The sequence below is a fragment of the Eleginops maclovinus genome, chromosome 4, assembly GCF_036324505.1.
Source record: "Eleginops maclovinus isolate JMC-PN-2008 ecotype Puerto Natales chromosome 4, JC_Emac_rtc_rv5, whole genome shotgun sequence".
Classification (NCBI taxonomy): domain Eukaryota; kingdom Metazoa; phylum Chordata; class Actinopteri; order Perciformes; family Eleginopidae; genus Eleginops; species Eleginops maclovinus.
This window is the reverse complement of record NC_086352.1, coordinates 29,733,821-29,756,114: the sequence shown is the minus strand read 5'-3', so window position 1 is coordinate 29,756,114 and position 22,294 is coordinate 29,733,821. Positions and strand designations below refer to the sequence as shown.

Here is a 22,294-nt window from a genome sequence, read left to right as displayed (position 1 = left end):
ATTTGATTGATTATCTAAGTCTGATCTAGATATTTGTTTCTCTTGTGTTAATGACTTCAGATGTTATCTTTCTTTTTTCAACTTGTTATGAGGTAAAGAAAAACCTTGTGTTCTCTTATTTAGAACACTCTGTAGAGACACTTCAGTCTTTTGTAGCCAGAATTAGTATTACAACAACAAACATCGGTCCAAAAAAGGTATTTCAGATACTAAGAAGGTTATTCCGAAGGTTATAACCTTCTCTTACTTCATAAACACACAATAGAAATACCAGATTTTAGAAAATGGATTGTCTCTCATGACTTCCGTAGATAACATATTTTTTAAAAATGTTTTAAATACCATTTGAATATGTACTGTACAGTCGCACAGCCCAACTTACCGACTACCCTATAGACCCATTTGGGTTTGTCCTTCCAATGAACACCCACAAAGTATACAGGGACTCCAGTCAGCATGATGACCATTCCCAGGCCACAAACCACTGGTTCAGAGTACAGACTGAAGCACAGCAGCACAGCCCAGAATATCAGGTAGGCGATGGGGATCAACATGCTAATCTGCACAACACAAAAACACACAAAGCACATTACATTACTTCCATTTCAAAGAGGCAGATTACATTATACTGTATTCAAGTACATGGCTTGGATAATATATATCTGTAAATATCCATTTGAAAGACACAATTATGTGTTCATTTTTTGTCTGTAAAGAAACACACATACCATTTAATTGACATTTCCAACACCAGGGGGTGCCAAATTACTATGAACTGACCTATTATGCAAACCACTTGTTCATGTCTCTTATACATAAACAAGTGTCCCTTCTGAGTAAAGAGATTCTCACTCTTTGTGTCCTGATCCATCGATATAAAAACCTGTATGAAAATGAGCTGATCAGATACGGCCACTCTGTGATATCACAATGTTTTTTTGTGTTGTGCAACCATGAGTCAATAACCAACCAAGGTAACACCCATCCACATTATCAACTGAATCTCCTCCTAGAGCACCATTGTGTTTTCTTTTTCAACCAAACAATTCCACAGAGGGGTCTGTTTGGTATTTTGGAGCTAAACACTTCAGAGACATGTGAGATGTATAATATGCTGTCTAAAAAGAGTATAATAGGGGACCTTTATTAAAAAAACAATCGGTGCAGGTACCTTATCTAATGGCCAAATAACTATGAAACTAAGCGTATTATCCAAGCCTTATAGTTGGATACAATTTACTGTTATCCCCAACACAGCTGTTGGAAATGGAGGGCATTCACATGGATTTGGGAGCACAGGTGTGCTTATTGTACATTGTACATTTGCATATGCACCTTCATTGAGGAGGTTCCCTTTATCCTTTTGCCCTTTGCTTCTGAGTGTGGTGATTGAGTAGTATATGCATTTGTACATGATGTATCGAGTCATGTTTACTTTGTCATTTTAAAGTTGTATTTCTACTTTCTCTGGTTTATCCTGACATTAGTATCACCTTTTAAATGTTGTACTGAGTTGTTAATTGGTTTCTCTATTGTTAATTTGTATTCTAATTTTCTCTTAATTGTAGAAAATGAAGCCACTTCATTACTCCTCACTCTGAGTCACTCTCCTTTTGCATATCAATATTCAATTTGACATTTATGTAAAGGTAAAAATACATATATTGTCAACATTTCCCAGTTACACATTAGTACAATGTGTGTCATTGTAGGTGAAGTGAACTGAGAGCTATGATTAGATGGTAATTTAAGTTTCTTTTCCAACAAGGCCACGGGATAAAATAATCAAAGTTAAATTTAGTTCCTGCTGTTAACCGTGGTTCTCAGGTTTCTGTACCTTGATGGGTCGGAGCAGGTTAGGTTTCTTCTTGCGGAGGTAGAGGAGGCCAGCAATGGTTACTCCATAGGACAGATAGTTGATGAAGGACACATAGTTGATCAGGTTGTGTGTCTCGCCGATGCACAGGATGACTATAGTGGCAAAGCACTGTGGGAGATGAGGGGGTCAAATACATATCATACTTACTAAATATTATGGTTCCTGTTAATATGTTAAGATGTACAAAAAATACAAAGCTGTAAGAAGCACTTACGCAGACCAGTAGGGCAGGGATTGGGGTGCAGTTCTTCAAGTGGATCATAGCCAGCAGATAGGGCAGGTGACCCTCTCTGGCTCCAGAGAAACACAATCTACAAACATTCATTCAAATGATTATCACATTGCTTATTATCTGTTCAATTGAGTAACCTCTTCCTATATTCAAGTCATGTAACTTGATGACAAGAGGAAAAATGCTGGCACATGCTTTTATTCTGTATGTAAAGTAAAAAAGGGGAACCACAGTTATGCTTTCCAGCAATGAAATGTTATCATTATACAAGAATCATCATTTGGCACATAAGTGTTGCCTGATTTTAACTTGGAGCAGTAGCAGTGCTCATTAATAAATGTTACCAACCAACATATACTGGTTTGTTCTTTATGATTTCAGAACCAACAATGAAACAGCTTTCTAATTTCCTAAAAACTGGATGACTCTACAATCTTGAAGAATTGAACTGCAATAACAATCTTGTTTTCTTTCTGGTATTCTACTGGAATTTTGTTTGTTTTTTCTGATTTACATAGAAGAATGTAATAAAACTATTACCAGAAATAGCATTTAGAGGTGTAAGCATTGCATTTCTTATATTTGATATTATTATGAAATGTATCGGCTGTCTAATAACATCTTCTTTTACTACAGTAAAAACAGTAACACTTTCATAGTATCCTGTGTAAAACTGTTCCATGTGTTCTGTTACGGCCCAAGACTGCAAAAAAAACAACTGATCGTAGTTCTTGGAAAAATGAGTCAATTCTAAAAGGACAACAAAATGCAGGTTCGGTACCTGCATCTAAGTGAGGAGTGTTTGTTCTACCTGGAGGAGGTGAATAGATATCCGTTGATTCCTCCGAAAGTGGACAATGCTACAGAGATCGGCATGACCCAGGAAAACATCCCCAGCAGCTTTTGTCCGAATGTCTGGAACAACACAACATCTGGTGGGTCAGATTATTGACATTTACTGGAAAACGTTGGTAGCTGAGTGCTAAGAGTGCATGCCATATAACCGCAGCGTCCCGTGGTGGATTCCAGCTCTTGGTCCTCCTTTAATGTCTTACAGTCAAATAGCTATTCATTAATTATTAATGTGACTGGAAAACACATTGTGTGTTGATCCGCCCTGCTCCTTGGTTACGGTTTTCCTTTACTTCATGATTTATTATTCACTGTTTCCTGTTTTATTTTGATACATTCCCTCCTCTGTGTTTGCAGACAACTTCACTTCCTGCAGTTTTTCCCTCCTTTTGTGATGGTTGCCACCTGTGCTTCGTTTACCCTGCTGCCACCTGTGCCTCATTAGCCCTGCTGCCAGTTTGTATTTATGGTGTGTCCCCCCCCCCCTCTCTTTCTGACAGTTTGTGTTTGTACCAAGTGTCCAGCGTAACAGCCTTTGATCCTTGTGTCAAGTTTTCCCAGTGAGTTGTGTTCCTATTTATTTTCTACAGATTAATTTGGACTTGTAAGCCTTTTCTCTAAAAAAAAAACATTGAAATTGTACTCCTTTCTCCGCTATCTGTTTCCTATACTCTATTATCAACTGTGATTCAAAGATGCAATGTGCATTTTGAACACCCTGCAAAGCTATATCCAGAGCTGGAAGAAGTACTCAGATCTTGTACTTCAGTAAAAGTAGAAGTACCAGAGTGTAGGAATACTCTGCTACAAGTAAAAGTCCTGCATTTAAAATGTTACTCAAGTAAAAGTACTAAAGTATTAGCGTCACTAGAATAGAAGTACTCATTCTGCAGATGTACTTTACACCCTACACGATATATCAGACTGCGACTTACACACATAAGGCTTGTGTAAGAGATAGAAAACTGCTTGTTTTGTATGTTTTGGTCTTTTTGAGTTTGTCTCAAGTCTTATTGTTTCATGTGAATATTCTAGGTCTGTAATTCCATCAAAGGAAATGAGTCACTAACTGAATATCATGACACATTCTGACATGTTCCCACTGGGCTCATGAAATACACTTATTGACTAGCAGGTTGATCTAGGTCTGCAGCGCTAGGATTGTGGATTCCAGCAGTCTTACAATTCTCATGTAGCAGACTCTTGCACAACAGTATATGAATTGCTGTAAATATATCCATGCAGATGGAGATACTCACCACTGCCACAGCATTGGAAGCCAGCAGCTCTTCGGGGGTCATGGAGGAGAAGTAGGCGATGTTGGTCATAGTGTAAACGAGGGTCACCAGTGGGATGGAAATGTAGATGGCACGGGGAAGATTCCTAATGAAAAAAATGAGGACTAAAGTTATGGCGATTATCCAAATGCTGGTGTTTCAGTGCATTAACAACAACAAATTGTAGAAATGTCAAATACTATCTTTAAGTGCCTTCTGTACTTTTTTCCTGCCTGTCTTTTAGATATATATACATATGCAAATGTACTCAACATAATGATGGAGAGATTTTTTTAAATCAATCTACATAAATGATAACGTCGTATTTCTTTTCCGTGTTGAATATTTCAAGTCTTTGAAGACTTTTGTGAATAAAATGTATTCAGGTTTGGTGCCTGCCGTACTTGCGTGGCTCCACGATCTCCTCTGTGACGTAGTTGAGGAAGTTCCAACCGCTGTAAGCGAAGGAGGCCTGAAGGAAGGCCAGCGCTATCTGTCCCACTGACGGGTCCGAACTGAATTCAAAGGCCACACTCGGCCGCAGGGCATCGTAGTGACCTGGAGAAGTTGAGAGGCACGCATTTTTGGATGAAGGAATAGATCCTGTATAATATCACCTTTTTTGGTTTGAATCAACACATTTTTGTTTCTCTAGGTTAAGAAGTGGTACTCTGGGCATGCCAAAGGCCCTACCACCTTCCCGCATACGAGAGAGACAAAGATTTAATGGTTGTTTAGCCTCATCTTGTTGTCATTTAGTGTCTATATGTAGTCAATGTGTGCTACGTAGTTACTGTTTGGTTGTAGTAGTTTTTTTGCCTGCAATTATTGCATCTCTTTTTGGGTTTTATTTGTCCGGTTGTTGTGGTTTTGTGAGTGTCTTTGTAGTTATTTTGAGTCACTGCGGTTGTTTGGTACCTTCTGATAGTTGTTACGAGTTATTCTGCCTCCTTTTTGTATACATTTTGTGTCACTTTGTTACTGTTTTGGTTCAAGTTCACTTTTATCAGCGATTGCTTTGCGTCTCTCTGTAGTTGCTTTGTGTCCCATTGTAGTAATTATGAGTATCTTTGAATTGAATTTGAGTCTCTTTGTGGTTGTTTGGTGTCTCTCTGTAGTAATTATGAGAGTATGTGTTTGTTTTTCACCTTTAGTTGTTTTATGTTTCTTTGTGGTCATGCTGAGTCTCTTCTCGGTTGGTACGTGTCTCTTGAGTGTGCAGGAGGCCTGTTAGTAATCCATCCAATAAAACCAAAACCCCCATATTATTGCCCAAAGGTTAAGATATTAAGAGATAATTTTCTGATTCCTATTTATTGTTTTACTTTAAGAACTTTATATATGTTCAGTTATGTGCACCAGATGTCAGCAGCGTTGGTACATTTTAACCTTCTGTCACACAATTTACACTAGCAGCTGTTATTTTTATTAGTTACCTCATTAGAAAGAAAAAAACACAAACCAAAATAGCGTTTTATCATGGTTCAAAAAGTGTAATAATTCTTAAATATACTCTGCAAATACAGTATGCACAGATGATCAATTCATTATGAGGAATTAATCCCACCACACTGTGTATGTGTGTGTTTACCTCTAAAGATCTGGACGAGTCCTACCACTATGATCAGTACCAGAGCGAGGAGCTTGCCTATAGTGAAAACATCCTGGATCCTTGTCGCCCAGCGCACACTGGAGCAGTTCACCCAGGTCAGGAATACTGCAGAAACACACATGATGTTACATTTTGGACAGGATATACTTTATACATTTAGTCTTTCACAGCCCTGTATAACAAATACAGGACATATATTTTATAACTTATATTAAAATACTTTTAAATAATAAAATCATAGGTATTCAGCAGCTGGTTGCATGGACTACATGTCTTCTGCAACCGCCTTGTTCTGTAATTCAGATATCATTTTTCATGTTGGATTTGAATGACGTTGAAACTAGCAGCATGTTTGGAGAGGACATGCCCCTTGTTGAAGAGAAATCTAAGAAAAACTGTACAATGAAAGTATTGAAAGGCTCCACCCTAGGAGAATGTGAACACACCACCTGTAAGGTCGTGATGTCACAGCTTTACATATGTAAGTAGAAAGTGCTGCTTCAGTGCTATAACAAAGCGTAGAGAAACAGGAGCTAAACAGAGCGTTTCAGTCAGAGGGTGAATGCAGGTATATTCATAAAGAGACTTTAAGTGTCCTTTTAGCAGTAAATCACGTAAGCCTATTCTAGAAGGAAAAAAAACCAACCTAATACAAGTCTTAACCTGAACATTTGCATACTATTTCACCTTGGAAGGTGTGTACGTAGTTGGACTCTAACTTATTGTCAGCAGTAACCCTCCCTTTTCTGACAAAAAAGAGAAAAGTCTATGCAGTATAACACTTCCTACTTGGTTTCCTATGGTATGCTGCTGCTCTCCACACCCGACCCTGAGCTACTGTTCTTCACTGATCCTCAGTTTTATATGTGTGAGTGCAACCATAACAAGAGCCGGCCTAATTCCAAGTAAGGCAATCCAAGCAAGTGGCTCTCCAGTTGCCTCCTCAATCTCGAGTGCAGATTCGCAAGTGAAAAGAAAGTCCAGTCGTAAGGGTTAGTCGGGTTACACTACAGATTTTCATAAACAAATACACATGAGAAAAACCATCAGGGTATGGTAAAACATTCAGACATGAATGCAGTTGTATCTTGTCTTCAGTGAAAGATGCACAGTCCTCTACATATACCACTCAGTCAGAAAAACACTGTATTATAACTGTAACTCAGTCAGGCTGCACATATATTATGGATATTATTTAAATGTAAAATATGTACAGCAGATTGACCTTGCCAACCTTGGACAGGTATGTAAGATATGTGTTTCAACAAGAGGCGTATGTCATGTGAGTGTAGCCTCGTGCTGGGCTCATATACAGTATGCACTTCATATATGCTGTGTGACATACTGTGTGCTTTATGACGCTGCTGTCCTCGTGTTTGGCGTGCAAGTCACTTTTCACAGGCATTTTTAATCTAAATTAAATACAGTCACGCCAGAAGATTAATAAAAAGAAATATAAGAGGTTGAGAGCTTGGGAGATCCTCACACATGAAAAACCATGAAGATGAGCGATAACCAAAATCATTCTATTTCAGTTTAGAAACTTTTTAGTAAAAACACGAACCAAAACACATGGCTTACGAAATGTAACTTAAAGGGGCCCTTTTATGCTTGCAACACCTCAATTACACTCCTCTGTGTACATCCACAACATACTGACATCACTATGTAACAGTCTGGCTTCTATTGGCTTGCGCTATAACACATTTTATGTGATAGACTAAGAGACGAGACATCTCTAAGCAGAGTATGTAGGAGGCAGTATGCAATTTCAAGTGTGTTTCTCTCTATTTCCCAATATGTTTCTTGTGTTTTGTCTTTTTCCCTTTGGTCTTTATATTATTTCATCTCTATTCCTCTCCTGAGCTTTCACTTTTCTTCACTCATACACACAAGCAAATAAGTTTTTGTCTGTGTACCAGCACATATGAATGGATTGTGTTATTGACCATGTCATCCATCATTGGGTCAAGATTCCCCTCCCACCACGGGAATCTTAACAAACTGCTTCCGTTGGCACGGACATACACACATGTACCCACACATGTGAATTTTTGGCAGGACTTACCCAGGCACTGGGCACAGCTTTCTTTCCCCTACAACACCGGTGTTTTTTATAGTCAGTTACCCTGGGGGTACTGCATACATTTCCGTCCCTGTGTTCCCCCCCACTACCACCAACACCTCCGCCCCCCACTTCCCTCTGTTTGAACCCTGACAGGAAGGAGGTGCCAGCAGGCTTTGAATGTCACAGCGCAGGTAAATCTGTGTCCTGCTGTCACTGCTGCCATTAAAGGCCGCCGCAGCACTTGAATACTAAACTAATTACTGCTTTTACTCTTAATGGATTCTGATCCAAACATGGTGCCGATTTATCAGGAGGCCCTAACATCAGGAACGCCTCCTCTTGGTCCAGGATCTAGTCACAGGAGTCATTGAACTGGCACTAACCCTCCACCCCTCTCTATCCACCACAAGGTATCTGACACCAGAGTCCCTCCAGACTACAGTAAATCTGCAGGATTTATTCTGGGTGAAATGCATGCACAGACACGCTGACAACTAAACCAATACATCTGGTTATGTAGTGCAGGGGCAGATAAAAGGAAGGTTGTACCCAGCCATCACTGTTAATTTGTCTTTATTTGACTCCCATTCAGACTTAAAGTAATTTGCCACCATTAAAATGGCCATTTATCTGAATATTACTCACCCCGTGTCTTCTTGAGTTCCTAAAGAACTTGTTTTTTCTCACATGACTTCATGTCGAACCAAGTCAACTATTTGTTACATCCGTTAACATATTCTCACACAAGCAGTTTCTTTCAGTGTCTTTTGGGCAACCAGCACCTTTTTTTTGTAGAGACAGAGGGGATGACATGCGAGACGGATTTGAACCCTGGTCCTCCACCTTCTGGGACCAACCCCAGTATAGCTCTACCAATTGAGCTCTACCAATTGAGCTATACCCCATAGTTTTGCTGTTATGCAGCCCAGATATAAATAAATGGGAAATTATCTCTTTCTCCCCATATTTCATTTTTCAAAAGACATTGATACTCTTTCATCTGCAGATCTGTTATTGTGCTGTTAAACTGTCTTTGCTCACAGTGAGGTTTGGTGCTGAGCCTTTCAATGAAAACACATTTTATTTCTATGGTAACCTCCCCTGCTAGTTTATGCCGCTTCATACAGCTGTCATCGGCAACTAAGTTCAAAGTTTAAATACTTTGAGTGCATTGCTGGGGGCAATTTCAAGTCTAGTTGGGCATAACAGCTCTCGCCACAGGAACACAACAGCAAAATCAGCGCAGAGCTGTTGTAATCCCTGCTCCTGGGAAGGCAGTTTTAGTCGGCTGACCGACCATGATTCCTTAATCAAACTCAAAGTAGTTACGTCCAGCATTCAATATAAAAAATCCAGCATGGACAGGGACTCTGTGGAAGTCTAGGTCTAATTGGAATCACTCGACCACATTCAAGTGTAATTTGAGCAAAATCTCTGCACACTGTGTCCTGACTGAAATGAGGGCTTCAACAGAACACAATGTGCCTTAACCTTTCGCTAACAGTTGAGTTTTTGTCAGGTTTGTGAATGAAAAAAATGGAAAAATATTTGTTACATTTTTATTTCAGGTAATGGTGTGACTTCTTAGGATTGTTTTTGGGGAATGATCAGTCAGAGTCACGCATAAAGAAATGTGTTGGAATGCTCAACATAAGCTGCTGTTTCTCTTCAGTGAAACTAAATGGTATGTTTATCCTTCCTGCTTTAGAAGAACTTCATATTTCTAGGGGTTGTTGGGTATAATTTGAAGTAAATGACATTCTATTCATTGCTAGACAATGTGCAGTTTTTGGCGAATGCCATCTTATAAAAGTAGTTAATATTTGACAGCAAAAAATAGTAGTACACAGTAAATCTGGAGTACTAGACACATGACTGTGCCATTATGGGCTGACCAGGGCTTCTATTATTAGAAGAACACTAACAACCCACAACTGGACACACATACACACACACACACACACACACACACACACACACACACACACACACACACACACACACACACACACACACACGCACGCACACACACACACACACACACACACACACACACAGAACCCCTAGGCAACTTGTCACATTCTTGCAGTACACTCTGCAGGAGGGGAAAGTAGGGGGCTGACTCACATTTGTAAACCTGTCACTAAGAAAAGTTCTGTTGACATAACAAGCTTCAATGAGCCCTAGCTGTGCAGAACAACAATTAATCCAGTTAATCTCAGAAAGCGTTTCAGACAAAGACGCTGGAAAACACTCTCTCCCTGACAGCCAATACACTTGAACTTTCCTGACATTACCTAAAACTACATAACTGTTTGCCTTAGGGCAGATTTGATATGGCTTGACAGGTTTCAATGTCTCTCACTCTACAGTTTATGATCGTGAATTTGCCTAGAAGGGCTTTTTTGATGAACACTTCTGCCGAGTGACTCACTGTATATAGAGTTGTGTAAGCCAGAGGCAACCAGTACATGTGAACTTTGAAAGAAAAAAGCAATCCATGGTTTTTTCTCATTTAAGTCTGCAGGTCGTGATTAATAACTAAAAGTATATTATTTAGAACGGAGTGAAATATCTCTATTTTGCATCTGTTGTTGGTGTTTGAGGGTGTTGGAGCTGCATTGAAAATACTTTTTAATTCTGTTATCAGGAAGCTGTGAAACCCCTGCTGATTCAGTCATAAGCATGGCAGCTTATTTAACTGCTGAACACAGATATGTGTGAGAGGAGAACGGAGGCGGTACCGAGCAGCCAATAGGAACATCAAACATCCAAACAGAATGTCACTTGGCCAATGGGATCCCCCATCATTGATGTGCAAGGTGTCCTGCCCATATTCTGTTTCCATGGTGCTCAGTGACAGTGTCACGGAAACCACTTTGAAACAATGCACAATGGCGTAGACACACCCTCTCATTAGCGGCGTCCACAAAGGCTGGCACCATTATCTAGTCTGACACTGATACAGACAAAAACACACAATTCGTACTACATTCGAGAACAACACAAAAAACACTCAGAGTTGGCCCCACCAAGCAGCAGTTGTAACCTTCTGTCGCCAAAAATAGTGGAGGTCCACCCGCGTGCTGTGTAAATGCTAACCCCATCCCAATATGCACACGCTCTCAGGCACAAATACTCAGCCCTCTCCCGTCAATCCCCAGGTTTCCTCATCCAGTTCAGACAAGATTAAACTGGCTGGCTGGCTGACCAGATACATGCACAGTCTGCTTTTGCTTCTGGCTATTTAAATACAGATTGCTGTAATGTTCAAGGAAAGGCGCGAGTCAGATTAGAGACTGGAATTAGAGCACAGAATTTCATAGGGAATTATCAAATGACAATGACACCCGACAGCACACTGTGCACTATCGCAGGATTATAATAACTTCAAAGGATGAGATGATGGTAGCATGACTTGGTTTGCAGAGTTTATTTTATCCTTGTATTTCTGCAGCTTTTTCCCTTTCTTTACATTCATAGAGGCTCTTTCAACCAGTTTGCCACAAACTGCCATACGTTGGTCATTGGGTGTTTAGGTTTGTCCTGCTTGATGGACACATTTGATCTAGACTTGACTTTCAAAGGATTTCATAAAATCAATTCACTAGTCTTACAGCTACATTGAATGCAAGGGTAGGGTTGATCTAGGAAATGGAAGGTTATCTAGGAAAATAAATGTTACTCTGTTTACCCTCCTGGGAGACACTCTAGATCATGGCTGCCCAAATTGGGGCCCGCGGGCCAAACTTGGCCCGCGACCGATTATATTTGGCCCGTGCCTTCCCGCACTGTCCCACCATAAACGATCAAAAGCTCTCGTTGAAAATCCAGTCAGCTCCTAGCTATCCGATAACGCCCAAGACCAGTGAGTGAGAGGATTCAAGGATGGAGCGTAGTAGGCTGTGGCACACAGACAAACGAAAATTAAAAAAAACTTGGGAACAGGACTATTTTTTTACCGAGGTAGATTCCAATGCAGTGTGTCTGGTATGTAAGCAGAGGGTCGCTGTTTCAAAGGAATACAACATTCGCCGTCACTATCTAACTAAGCATGCGGCTGAGTTCGCAAAGTACACTGGAGAACATCGCAAGGTCAAGTTAGCAGACTTGCTAACAAAGCTAACCACCCAGCAGCGAACTCTACTTCAGCCGTCGACTGCACAAGAAAATGCCACTCGGGCTATGTGGATGCAGTCAGTGAGGAGCTTCAAATGGAACTTATGGAACTTCAGTCTGATTCAGACCTCCATAGCAGGTTCAGAGAGCTTTCCTTACAAGATTTTTACAGGTCTATTCCCGCACACAGATATGGCAAGATCCGCAAACATGCCCAGGTTATGTTATCCCTCTTTGGAAGTACTTATGTCTGTGAGCAGGCTTTCAGCCTGATGAATCTTAACAAGTCCAAACTGAGGAATGCTTTATCTGACTCTCACCTACATGACATTCTCACTTTGTCAGTTAGTCAGCTTGAACCTGATATTGAGAGGCTTTTAAAAACCAAGAACAGGCTTCATGTTTCCCACTGATTGGACTACTACAGGCAGAATATGTAGGCCTGCCCTAGGCCCCCATTGTGTCACCTGGGAGTATGGTAGGCCCAAGGACTGGTAATGTTCCACACCTGTCCACAAATATTTCATAGTGCTTCAGTTATTTTTTTAATTTAAAGAAGCCAGATCGATGTTATGAAATGTTATTGACCTAAATGTGAAGCACAATAAACAGTGCAATTCATTTTTCAAAATGACTTTGTGATATAGTGTTTATTTTGCACACGTATGCTTAACTTACACACGTAATGTACTGCACTCATATATTTACCGCACACTTAATGTACTGCAAAATTATCATTTTGGCCCTCGGCCCTCCCCTCACGTTCAATTTTGGCCCTCCATCGGGAAGTATTTGGGCACCCCTGCTCTAGATCATAGTCAGGTGACCTTCTTAAGGGAAGAGTTAACATACAGAAGGTCTGAAGTGTGAAACAGCAAACCAGGATGTCATGATGACACTCGCAGCGTGACGGTGAGGCAAGCAGCCAACAAGAATGAAATGAGCCAGCCACATTATCAGGTCACTAACATGTTCTTCTGAAACTGATTTATGCGTAATACACTTCCTCAAAACAAACAAGACATCCAGCAATGACTCCTCTTCTGTCAACTCGAACTTTTTTCAACCCACTCAACCTAGAAACACTGGCAAAATGACAAACAATTTGTATGTTTGCACCATCAATCAAAAATGTCCAGGCATTTCCTGTACTTTCTTGTTGTTGGCTTCAAGGAAGATTGTGCTTTAATAACAGTGTGTAATATATATAATTCAGTAATATAACATACCTACATTACACTCATTAACGGTACATATTTTTAATAAATCCATAGTGCTTCACATAATGACATATACAGCGGCTGTAGCCTGATATATATTATATGCTTTAGGAGCTGTAGGTGTGTGTTTTACAGTGTGTAGGTGTGTGTTTTACAGTGTCTAGGTGTGTGTTTTACAGTGTGTAGGTGTGTGTTTTACAGTGTCTAGGTGTGTGTTTTACAGTGTGTAGGTGTGTGTTTTACAGTGTCTAGGTGTGTGTTTTACAGTGTGTAGGTGTATGTTTTACAGTGTGTGTTTTTAGTGTGTGTGTGTGTGTGTGTGTGTTTTACAGTGTCTAGGTGCGTGTTTTACAGTGTGTGTTTTTAGTGTGTGTGTGTGTGTGTGTGTTTTACAGTGTCTAGGTGCGTGATTTAAAGTGTGTAGGTGCATGTGTGTGCGTAGATGCGGCGGACAGACAGGACAGGTCTCTGTTGTTCTGGTTTCCCCTGCTTACTTTTAATAATTGTAAATAAAACCTTTTGGCCAGTAATTTCTTTTCCCCATTGTAGAGAGAGAGGAGAGGGAAAATATATCCAGTCTCTGATAGTGTTACGTAATTTTGAGAGTGCTCTGATACTTGTTTGTTTCTGAAATCATATATATATATATATATATATATATATATATATATATATTATTTGGCATGTCTACAGGATATTCCATAGTTAAATTGGTTCATTTCATGTTATGAAAAATATTTCCCCCTCCGGAGCATATCCACATCAGTAGCCTGTTATTCTCTCCTAATACCACATTGTGAATCAATTAAAAGTAAATATATTTCAGTAAGAGAACTCACGTGTTTCATTAATATGTTTATTAGAAACAGTATATAGTTTGGGTTTGGCGTCTAGGCTCGGGCCTCATCACTCCTCATATTTACATAGAACATTGAGTGATGATTAGATAACTGACCCCAGAGCCTACAGATGGAAGCTGGGGAGGAAGCTGGGGTGGTGGTGGGGCAGGCGAGCATCGCCAACGTGAACGCAGCAGCGGTATCAGCCAGGTGAACACATTAGCAGCGTGGAGACAGCAGTAGTAGCAGCAACTGCATTAGCGAGGCAGAGGTAGGCGGATCCAACAGTTTAAATAGAGCGCCAGATTTAGGAGAATATGTTTGGTTGGTTGCAAGAGTGACGAGGGGCGTTATGTGCGAATGTATCATTGGTGATCAAGTTGACTGCCTGAACTAGCTCGCAGGCTTCGCCCCATAAATTGTGATGAACACAGTTATGCCTATCCAGACAGTGCTGCTGTGCCTCCTGTCATCATTAATGGACATCGCTTGTGAATGCCACTCAGAGGAGAGGATTTCTCATTTCTCTAAATGCCTGTTGTTTCCACTCCTCTCTCCTCTGTTCCCTTCCTCGACTCCACCGCTCACATCTCCTGTGGGCGGGACTAAGATGCAAGGCAAGGAGGGGAAAACTGCAAAATGAGAAAGGGCTTATGTGTTAGAGCGGTAGCCAATAGAAGCAAGAGTGTTACGTAGTGATGTCACTGTGTTACAGAAATAAACAAAGGAGTCCAATCGAGGCGTTTCAGGCAGACATATTTTTGGAGAAGATTTTAGCCTTTGCAGATCATCATGCAAAAAAAAAAAGCATCATAAGGCCTCTTTAAATGTGATCCAACCACCAGGTTAGCTTAGCATAATAATAGAGACTGTCAATGTTGATGTGGCACAAGGTGAAAGCCCTAGTAACTTCTGTTGCTGAACAGAATGAGCCAACTATAGAAACGCAAGCTTTATCAATAGAAAATCAGTGGGAAAAGCACCAAGTGCTGGGGATATAGATGACCTCTGGGAATATGGTTTTGAACGACAAAAGTATAGCACCAAAACAGAAGAACTCATAAATAATATGTCATACGCTTTAGGCTGTTACTCACAGATACAGATGGTGGCGAGGAGTCTGGTGGCGATGTACGGAGGCAGGCACTCCGGGAAAGCTGGCTGCAAGACGTAATTTGAGAAGGTGAGCGCTATTACCGCCAGCGTGGTCGGATACATTATAAGGACGGCACTCCATAACAACAGGAAGCTACGGGACAAAGAAACAAAACAAACAGTATTTCAATGCGAGCGAAAAAGACCTTTGCCATGATTTATTTTATACTTCTGCTACAAACTGTAGTTGTTCTCTGTACAGAGCCTTGGAGTGGCCATCAAGAGAGGGGAAAAAAAGGCATGTGTGCACTCAAGATGTACTTTCTGCCCTAATTTTAACTAAACCCAAGATAAGTGTAGAACCCGCACAACTTCCTTTTTTCCAACCGTAATTGTCCATGACTTTGAGTAGTATACATCAATGGATTAAGGAACTGAAGCACAATTGGATGAGAGGGGATCCACTTGACTGGAAGATGATATGGTATCACAAAACAGGGTAGCACTTTACAATAAGACTACCCTTATAAAGGATTCATAAAGGGTTTGTCATTAGGTCATTAATTAGGTTGTAAACACTTTATTAATCATTAAGAACCATTTATAAACCAGTTCTATCATACATCAACACAGGCTCACTATTTGGCAAGATGACTAAGCCTTATATTGGCTACCTAGCTTACTTCATCTTCTTCATCACCCAGCATCTTTGGTATCTGTTTTTCACTAAGTTGATTCTCCCCCCCCATCCAGCTTGATGTTTCAGGGCATCTCTCAGTTGCCATGTTGATCTCTTTTCTTATAAAAGCTTATTATGATTTATAAAGTGTTCACAACCTAATTAATTAATGAATTACAAACTATTCGTAAACCCTTTATAAGGGTTATTGTAAAGTGATACCCCAAACAGGAATCTCTTAGCATACCTCTAAGCTTAGACTTACAGGCACTAAAATGCATATGTATTGGGAATGCAAGGATGTGAAGATTTTTGTATTTGTTTTTTCAATGTACCTTCTCTTTGAAATTAACCCATGTAAATATTTGAATCTCCATGCGGGCATCAGCGTTGCCAAAACGTTGCTGGCTATAAACTGGAAACCTCCACATACAGTTGCAAACGACCAATACATACTTACATATGTCGTGATAATTAATATGGAGCTATCAGTTGTGGGAATGAATGGTGTTTTGAGCTGGAGCTATTTTGGCATGGAAAATGATGGCAGATAAAATCAAGAAAATTGCAATCATCTTTCCTTACGTCATATTTTGGATATTGTTGTCCAGCAAACATGAGTATTGTTGTTCCTTTTTTTTGAATTTGATTAAATTGAGCACATTCATTTTAACCTTTGCACACCGATTTGCAAATCCTGGCCTCAATATACATGTTTTTTCCTCACAATGGCCCGTCTGATGTTGGGTGACTTTATTGAGGATTAGGATAAGATACAGGCGCTAAGACATGAGGATGAGACAGTGAAAAAAACAACTGTATAGCAGATTGAAACTGTTGAATATAGTATTTTGATCTTACTATGACCTGTTATTCATTGTTTCTTTGTCCCATTTTAAACAGAAACTCAATGAGCCACACAAGTGTTAACAAGTGGCTCCGAAGGAATACACAGTGCAAGGCATGTTTGGGCTTCTCAGTCTTACAGTGCTTCTCTATGGTCAGCTGACGTATCACATGACCAGATTGAAAGTCACAAGACCTTCAGAGCCGATTGGTTGAACACAGGCAGTCCTATTAGACCACCGCTCTTGTGTACACACAATGGGCGGTTACAGTGTAATCCATAACAAGGGAGTAGAGTGCTGGAAACTAACAATCAACATGAAACAAAGTTTATGTGAAATAAAAGGTTTAGGCAATGTGAAAACCCTAACCAGACAAGAAAAAAGTACTCACCCCACTAGCCCTCCAAAGATTTCTGTCACGTATGAATAGTCTCCTCCAGATTTTGGAATAGTGACACCCAGTTCAGCATAGCACAGAGACCCAAGGGCACAGATCCCCCCACCACAAACCCAGACGATGAGTGACAGCCCCACCGAGCCTGCATGCTCCAACACGCCTTTAGGAGAGATGAATATTCCAGAGCCGATGATGTTCCCTTAGGAGAAAATAAATATGGTAATTTACACTAAATTCCTAAAAACTTCTGCAGAACAAGTCTACCATAGTACACACAAAGCCATCATATTTAAATGGATCATTTAAAACGCTCCAAACATTGTTGTTTTCCTGAGGCTTTTTGCTCAACTTAATTACAGCTGTCCAAATACAGGTTTTTCTTTTGACACTGTCAAACTCTTAGGGCTGAACAAACAACAAAACAGACGTGGCCAAAGAAAATAAAACACGGTGCAAAGAAATCCCAATGGTCTTATTAAAACATCACAACCATTTGAAAGAAAATCTCTAGGGATTTGTTTACAATTTCTTTATTTCATCTAGAGACTTGCAAATATACACAGATCAGCTACCATTAACTATATGTCTGTCTTATGGACTACTGGACGCATCTGTTAAATTGGTTTCGACGTGGTTTAGGTTTTCAACTACTACTGTATATTGATTCTTGTATTAACTAAGTCAAATGACACATAGTCAATGTAGATATTGCAACTTTTTTATGTTGAATGTACAGAGAAGAATGTATAACAGAATAACGCTTAAAAAGAGGTTACTCTTACTACAGATATACTCTGAACTCCATCACACAAATCAGAAAAAGAGTAGGGGACTCTTTTTTATCTGGGGAAAACGCTTACATTTTCACGACCCACCCAAAAACGTTTCGACTCTAGAATAATAAAAAATTAGCCCAATTGGGTGGAAGAACCCTTTGACCCCTTTCATGATCTCCCCGGTGACCGCAATAGATTGCAAAGCCGTCTATGACGTAGTAGTTGTGTTGGGAACCGATCATTAAAGCTGCTGCAAAAATAAGTCTAACTCAGAGGTGTCCAAACTGCAGTCCGTGGTCCATTTTTAATTGGCTTGCAGCAAAAAAGTATTATGAAATAGGGTCCACACTAAACTTGTACTTGTTAAATAGGTAAAAATCAATTACACAGTGTTCATGTGTTAATAATTAATGGAGTGCTGTGATGTAGGCTGTTGGTTAAAAAAAAATGATTAAGAATCCTTTTCCTACATTTGGCTGATCCTGCAACTTATAACTTAACTTATAAGGCAATATACCTAAACTCTAGTGAGTGTCCCAGCCCTTTGTTTATTGTATGTGGCCCTCTGTGAAAAATGTTTAACTAACTAGTTAGGCTGCTTATGTGACTTGTTTGCATTAGAGAGAGAATGGAGTCTATGACGTCTATCCCAATCATGTCAAGACACAACCGTAATTAAATCTAATCCCGTTGTTGAGGTGCGGGCTGTGCTGTCCTGACACAGGGAAAAACGGATGGTCCCTGGTTGCTCCATTGGCTAAGGCACATGCTAATAAACCACCTTGCCATGACTTCCAATCCAGCACTATGTCAAAACACCTAGAAAAATAAAATAACAACAAAAATGTACATTCATTAGAAAGTAAACAAACAGCGGCTGTCCAAGCAAACCCTGTTTTGCACTATGGTCCATGTTTTGTTTTTCCTTTTCAAGTGGTTTTGTCCTGAAAGGGGTTTTCTCAACAAAATATAAGTCTTCCCATTGTAAACACTTTAGCTGTTGAAACTCAGTGAGGCACGCCATCGAAGCTTCCCTATTAGAGCATCTCTCAATGCGCTCTAATGAGCGGGAGAGAGGAAGTCCATCCAACAGTGCATCCATCACTGTCAGATTTTATTGTGGAGTCAACGCTGAGATGCAGAGCCGTTACGTAATGCCTATATTGTGTTTGTTAGGTCATAAAGTTTGGCACCACATCTGAAAGTGGAATTCAGAGTCCTACTGACCCGGGTCGTTAACTAAAAATGACTACTCAGATTAATCACCACTTTGTTCAAAAAATGGAGGAGAGGAAATAAATTATCCAAGTCAAACAACAAAGAAACCTCTCTTATTTAAACCATTGTGTGGAAGTGATGTAATGACAGATGCAGTTGTTTTCTTTCTCACCATTGATGTGTTTGTTAAAGTACCATATAGCGAGGCTTCATGTGGTGAGAGCTATGGTTGTCATTTAATGCATTTACTGTTTTGCCCTTTGTAAGCAGTAGCAGTGCACACAAAGGCAGCAGCATTACTGGTTGGCTATGTGAGTAGGCTGTATCTGGTGGGTAGAAGCATGACTCAGGTTGTATATGTGTGTACTTACCACGCAGGCTTCAGTCTGTCTGTGTTCTACAGAAACGTTTTGGCAGGCATTCAGTAAGCTCTCAATGTGAGTGATTTGAGTACTTGTATCACACTAGCAATATTAAATTAGAGCCAAGTACATATTCCTATGAAGCTCTCTGATAAACTGTAAAGCACATACAGAACTGTGGGTGTACAATAAGCGTATAGCATAGGATTTGTAATGTCAGACTTGCCAAATGAACAAAAGATGGAGTTTAACAGGCTGGCAAGAATGAGTATAAACTGGAACTGTATCAGTCTTTATCAATGTACAATAGAACTGACCTTAGTTTTAAAGATAAGCTTTTAAAATGATAACATTACTATTTAAAGTGCCACACCACAGCACCTTCTTTGTAACACTCTTCAAATTTTGAGCTTATTTCACCTTCAAAAAGGATCTCATGCAGCTGACTGTTAGTTATTTGATTTACATGTATTACCATAAACCTCTATGAGCTGCAGGCAAGGGAGGGAAGTTTACTGTGAACAGTAAGCTTCTACATTTGAACAGGCTATAATGTTCAACATCTGTCTTCAACTTCCAGCCATCTTGGTTTGGAGGGGTCCGTGTACTCGTGGTGTAGGAATTTATAATTCGCAGATCTCTTCTGCAGAGCTACACCTGGGAGTAATGCAAGAAGGAACCATGGAGGGTACTCTCACATTCCTCATGCTGCATGACATGCTGCTTCTCTCTCTCATTCAACTCTACTGAATTCTGTAGTGGCATAGTGTCATAATCAGTCCTTTCATCCAGCATGCTCTTGATTCATATTATAATCTGAACTGGGCTCTAGATATGTATTTTGATTAACAAGCCAACATATAATTTCCTATTCTGAAACATGTAGTTTAACAATCCGTACTACACAATAAAATGGTTAAGAGGTTAGTTGCGACAGTCCACCCCAAAATTAAAAACACTATTTTATACTTCCACCTGTGATATCTCATTCTAAACTGTCTTGGTGTGATTTGAACTGTGTTTGAGATATCTACCTTAGATAGGGTTAGGGTCAGCCTTATTGCCTATGTATTGGAACTAAGTTGCACTTCGCTTGTGGTTTAGATTACTTGAAGCTAATAGACCGCACAGTGCTTTTTTATCAATTTTTTCCGCTAAACCTTTGCTAATAGACACAACTATCATGTGGCGGAAACCCGAGTATAACTCCATCTTGGTGCTCAGAGCACAAAAAAAAAAAAAAAACTCAAAAGGAATCATGACCCACTTACATAAGATAATACAGTTTAATGTAGGAACTATATTCTTTCTTTGATCCACAAACAGTATCACAGTCTGTGGCTAACCGCACACTTCAGTTGAAGACATTGATGTTTACACACTGCCTAGAGTCTCTCATCCATGAGGAGATGCACGCTTCCCTCTGCAAGGTAGAAAGAAAACAGGTCCGACAACAAACTGCTCACAACATTTTTTCCCACTATTTTCATTTACCAGGTAATCGTTTCAGGTAAATTACATTGCTATTGAGTTTATAAATGTAATTTTGCACTTAGAGCACCCAAAGCAGAGTAGCCTACCATGGAGCTCACATACAAATTTATTTTTATTTTGGGCTGAACTGCCCCTTTAAGATTAAACAACATCCCAGAACAGAATGTCTCACACCAAAATAACTTTATGACCTCATGACAGCATTCATGTCATGTCATTAAATGAATAGCTGCGTTCTCCCCCTGCCTCCATAAATATAGAGGCTGGATAAGAGTGTGGTTATCAGTTGGCAGCTGGAGCCAGGGGAACTCTCTACATTACTGTCAGATGATCATGGTACATATTACATAACCTGTTGAGTTAACTGCTGTGTATCAGGTTATTTACATTGTATCGCTGTTCAGAACATCAATTTACAGGAATCGTAAATCGTTTGCAACAAGGCAACTTCCTGTTTAAAACCGACCTTTTTAGCTGCCTTTTCTCTGATGTTAATGTGCTGACATTAGCCCCAGTGCTTTTGTAGTTTGAACGGGTTCAAATAAAATAATGGCAAAGAATAACATTACTGCCTAGGTTTCCCCAGTATCCTATACCAAGGAAATGGATCCCATAACCCTGCTGGTGTAAATGTGTTTGAATGCTCAACTGCATATAGAAACACATGGAGGCTGTGCTTTGTCTGCATGCCTTTCAAGTTCAAATTGAGGAGATCCAGCCACGTATGCATGCCCATATTCAGATTCAGATCATCCAGACTGATGCAACAGTTTCCACACAATACCTCAAACAGTACGGAGGCATCAAAAGGACACCAACCGCGCGTAAAAGCGTCTCTATCATGCGCGTATTTAGGCGGTTTGTGCCAATACGCTCATCAACTATTAAACCATTTGTGAACGATAATCTATATTACTTTACATAAAGTATCCTTACAGTAGACCAGTACCCGAATAAAAACGACCCCCTCCTATGACTGATTCATATTGTGTGCCATGGTATTGTAACTTTATCAGCAAAGCAACAACTGCCCATCCGCCACGTTACAGTAGTAATTCCGCCTTCCATTTCTCTGCTTGTAGATGAATTCACCATATCCACCCGCTCTAAACACACGTTTTAAGACAAAACCGGTCACACACTCACCGATGATAATAGCGCAAGCGCTCAAAAGTCCAATTTCTTTTTTCAAAGTGACTCTGTCGCTGTTGGAGGAGTTTTTATCCTTCTTCCTTTTCTCTTTGTCCCCCATCTCCTCCGCCTTTCAAGTATGCTTCCCGCCCGCCTCGGTCCGGTCCAGTAGTGTACACTGAACCAAGCTCCGCTC

At 40.1% G+C, this 22,294-nt stretch overlaps 1 protein-coding gene across 1 annotated transcript in view; it reads right to left on the bottom strand.

The window, feature by feature from the left end:
- Positions 1 to 22,294, bottom strand: part of slc7a10a (solute carrier family 7 member 10a) — a 24,496-nt gene extending 2,202 nt beyond the window's left edge. The window contains exons 1-10 of the mRNA XM_063881048.1: positions 22,114 to 22,294; positions 17,112 to 17,316; positions 15,196 to 15,347; positions 5,832 to 5,957; positions 4,645 to 4,798; positions 4,223 to 4,346; positions 2,923 to 3,026; positions 2,094 to 2,190; positions 1,838 to 1,987; positions 383 to 560 (exon numbers count right to left, since the gene is read on the bottom strand). Of these exons, the coding sequence (XP_063737118.1) occupies positions 383 to 560; positions 1,838 to 1,987; positions 2,094 to 2,190; positions 2,923 to 3,026; positions 4,223 to 4,346; positions 4,645 to 4,798; positions 5,832 to 5,957; positions 15,196 to 15,347; positions 17,112 to 17,316; positions 22,114 to 22,219 (1,396 nt within the window). The 5' untranslated portion in view covers positions 22,220 to 22,294. The remainder of the gene's footprint in view (positions 1 to 382; positions 561 to 1,837; positions 1,988 to 2,093; positions 2,191 to 2,922; positions 3,027 to 4,222; positions 4,347 to 4,644; positions 4,799 to 5,831; positions 5,958 to 15,195; positions 15,348 to 17,111; positions 17,317 to 22,113) is intronic.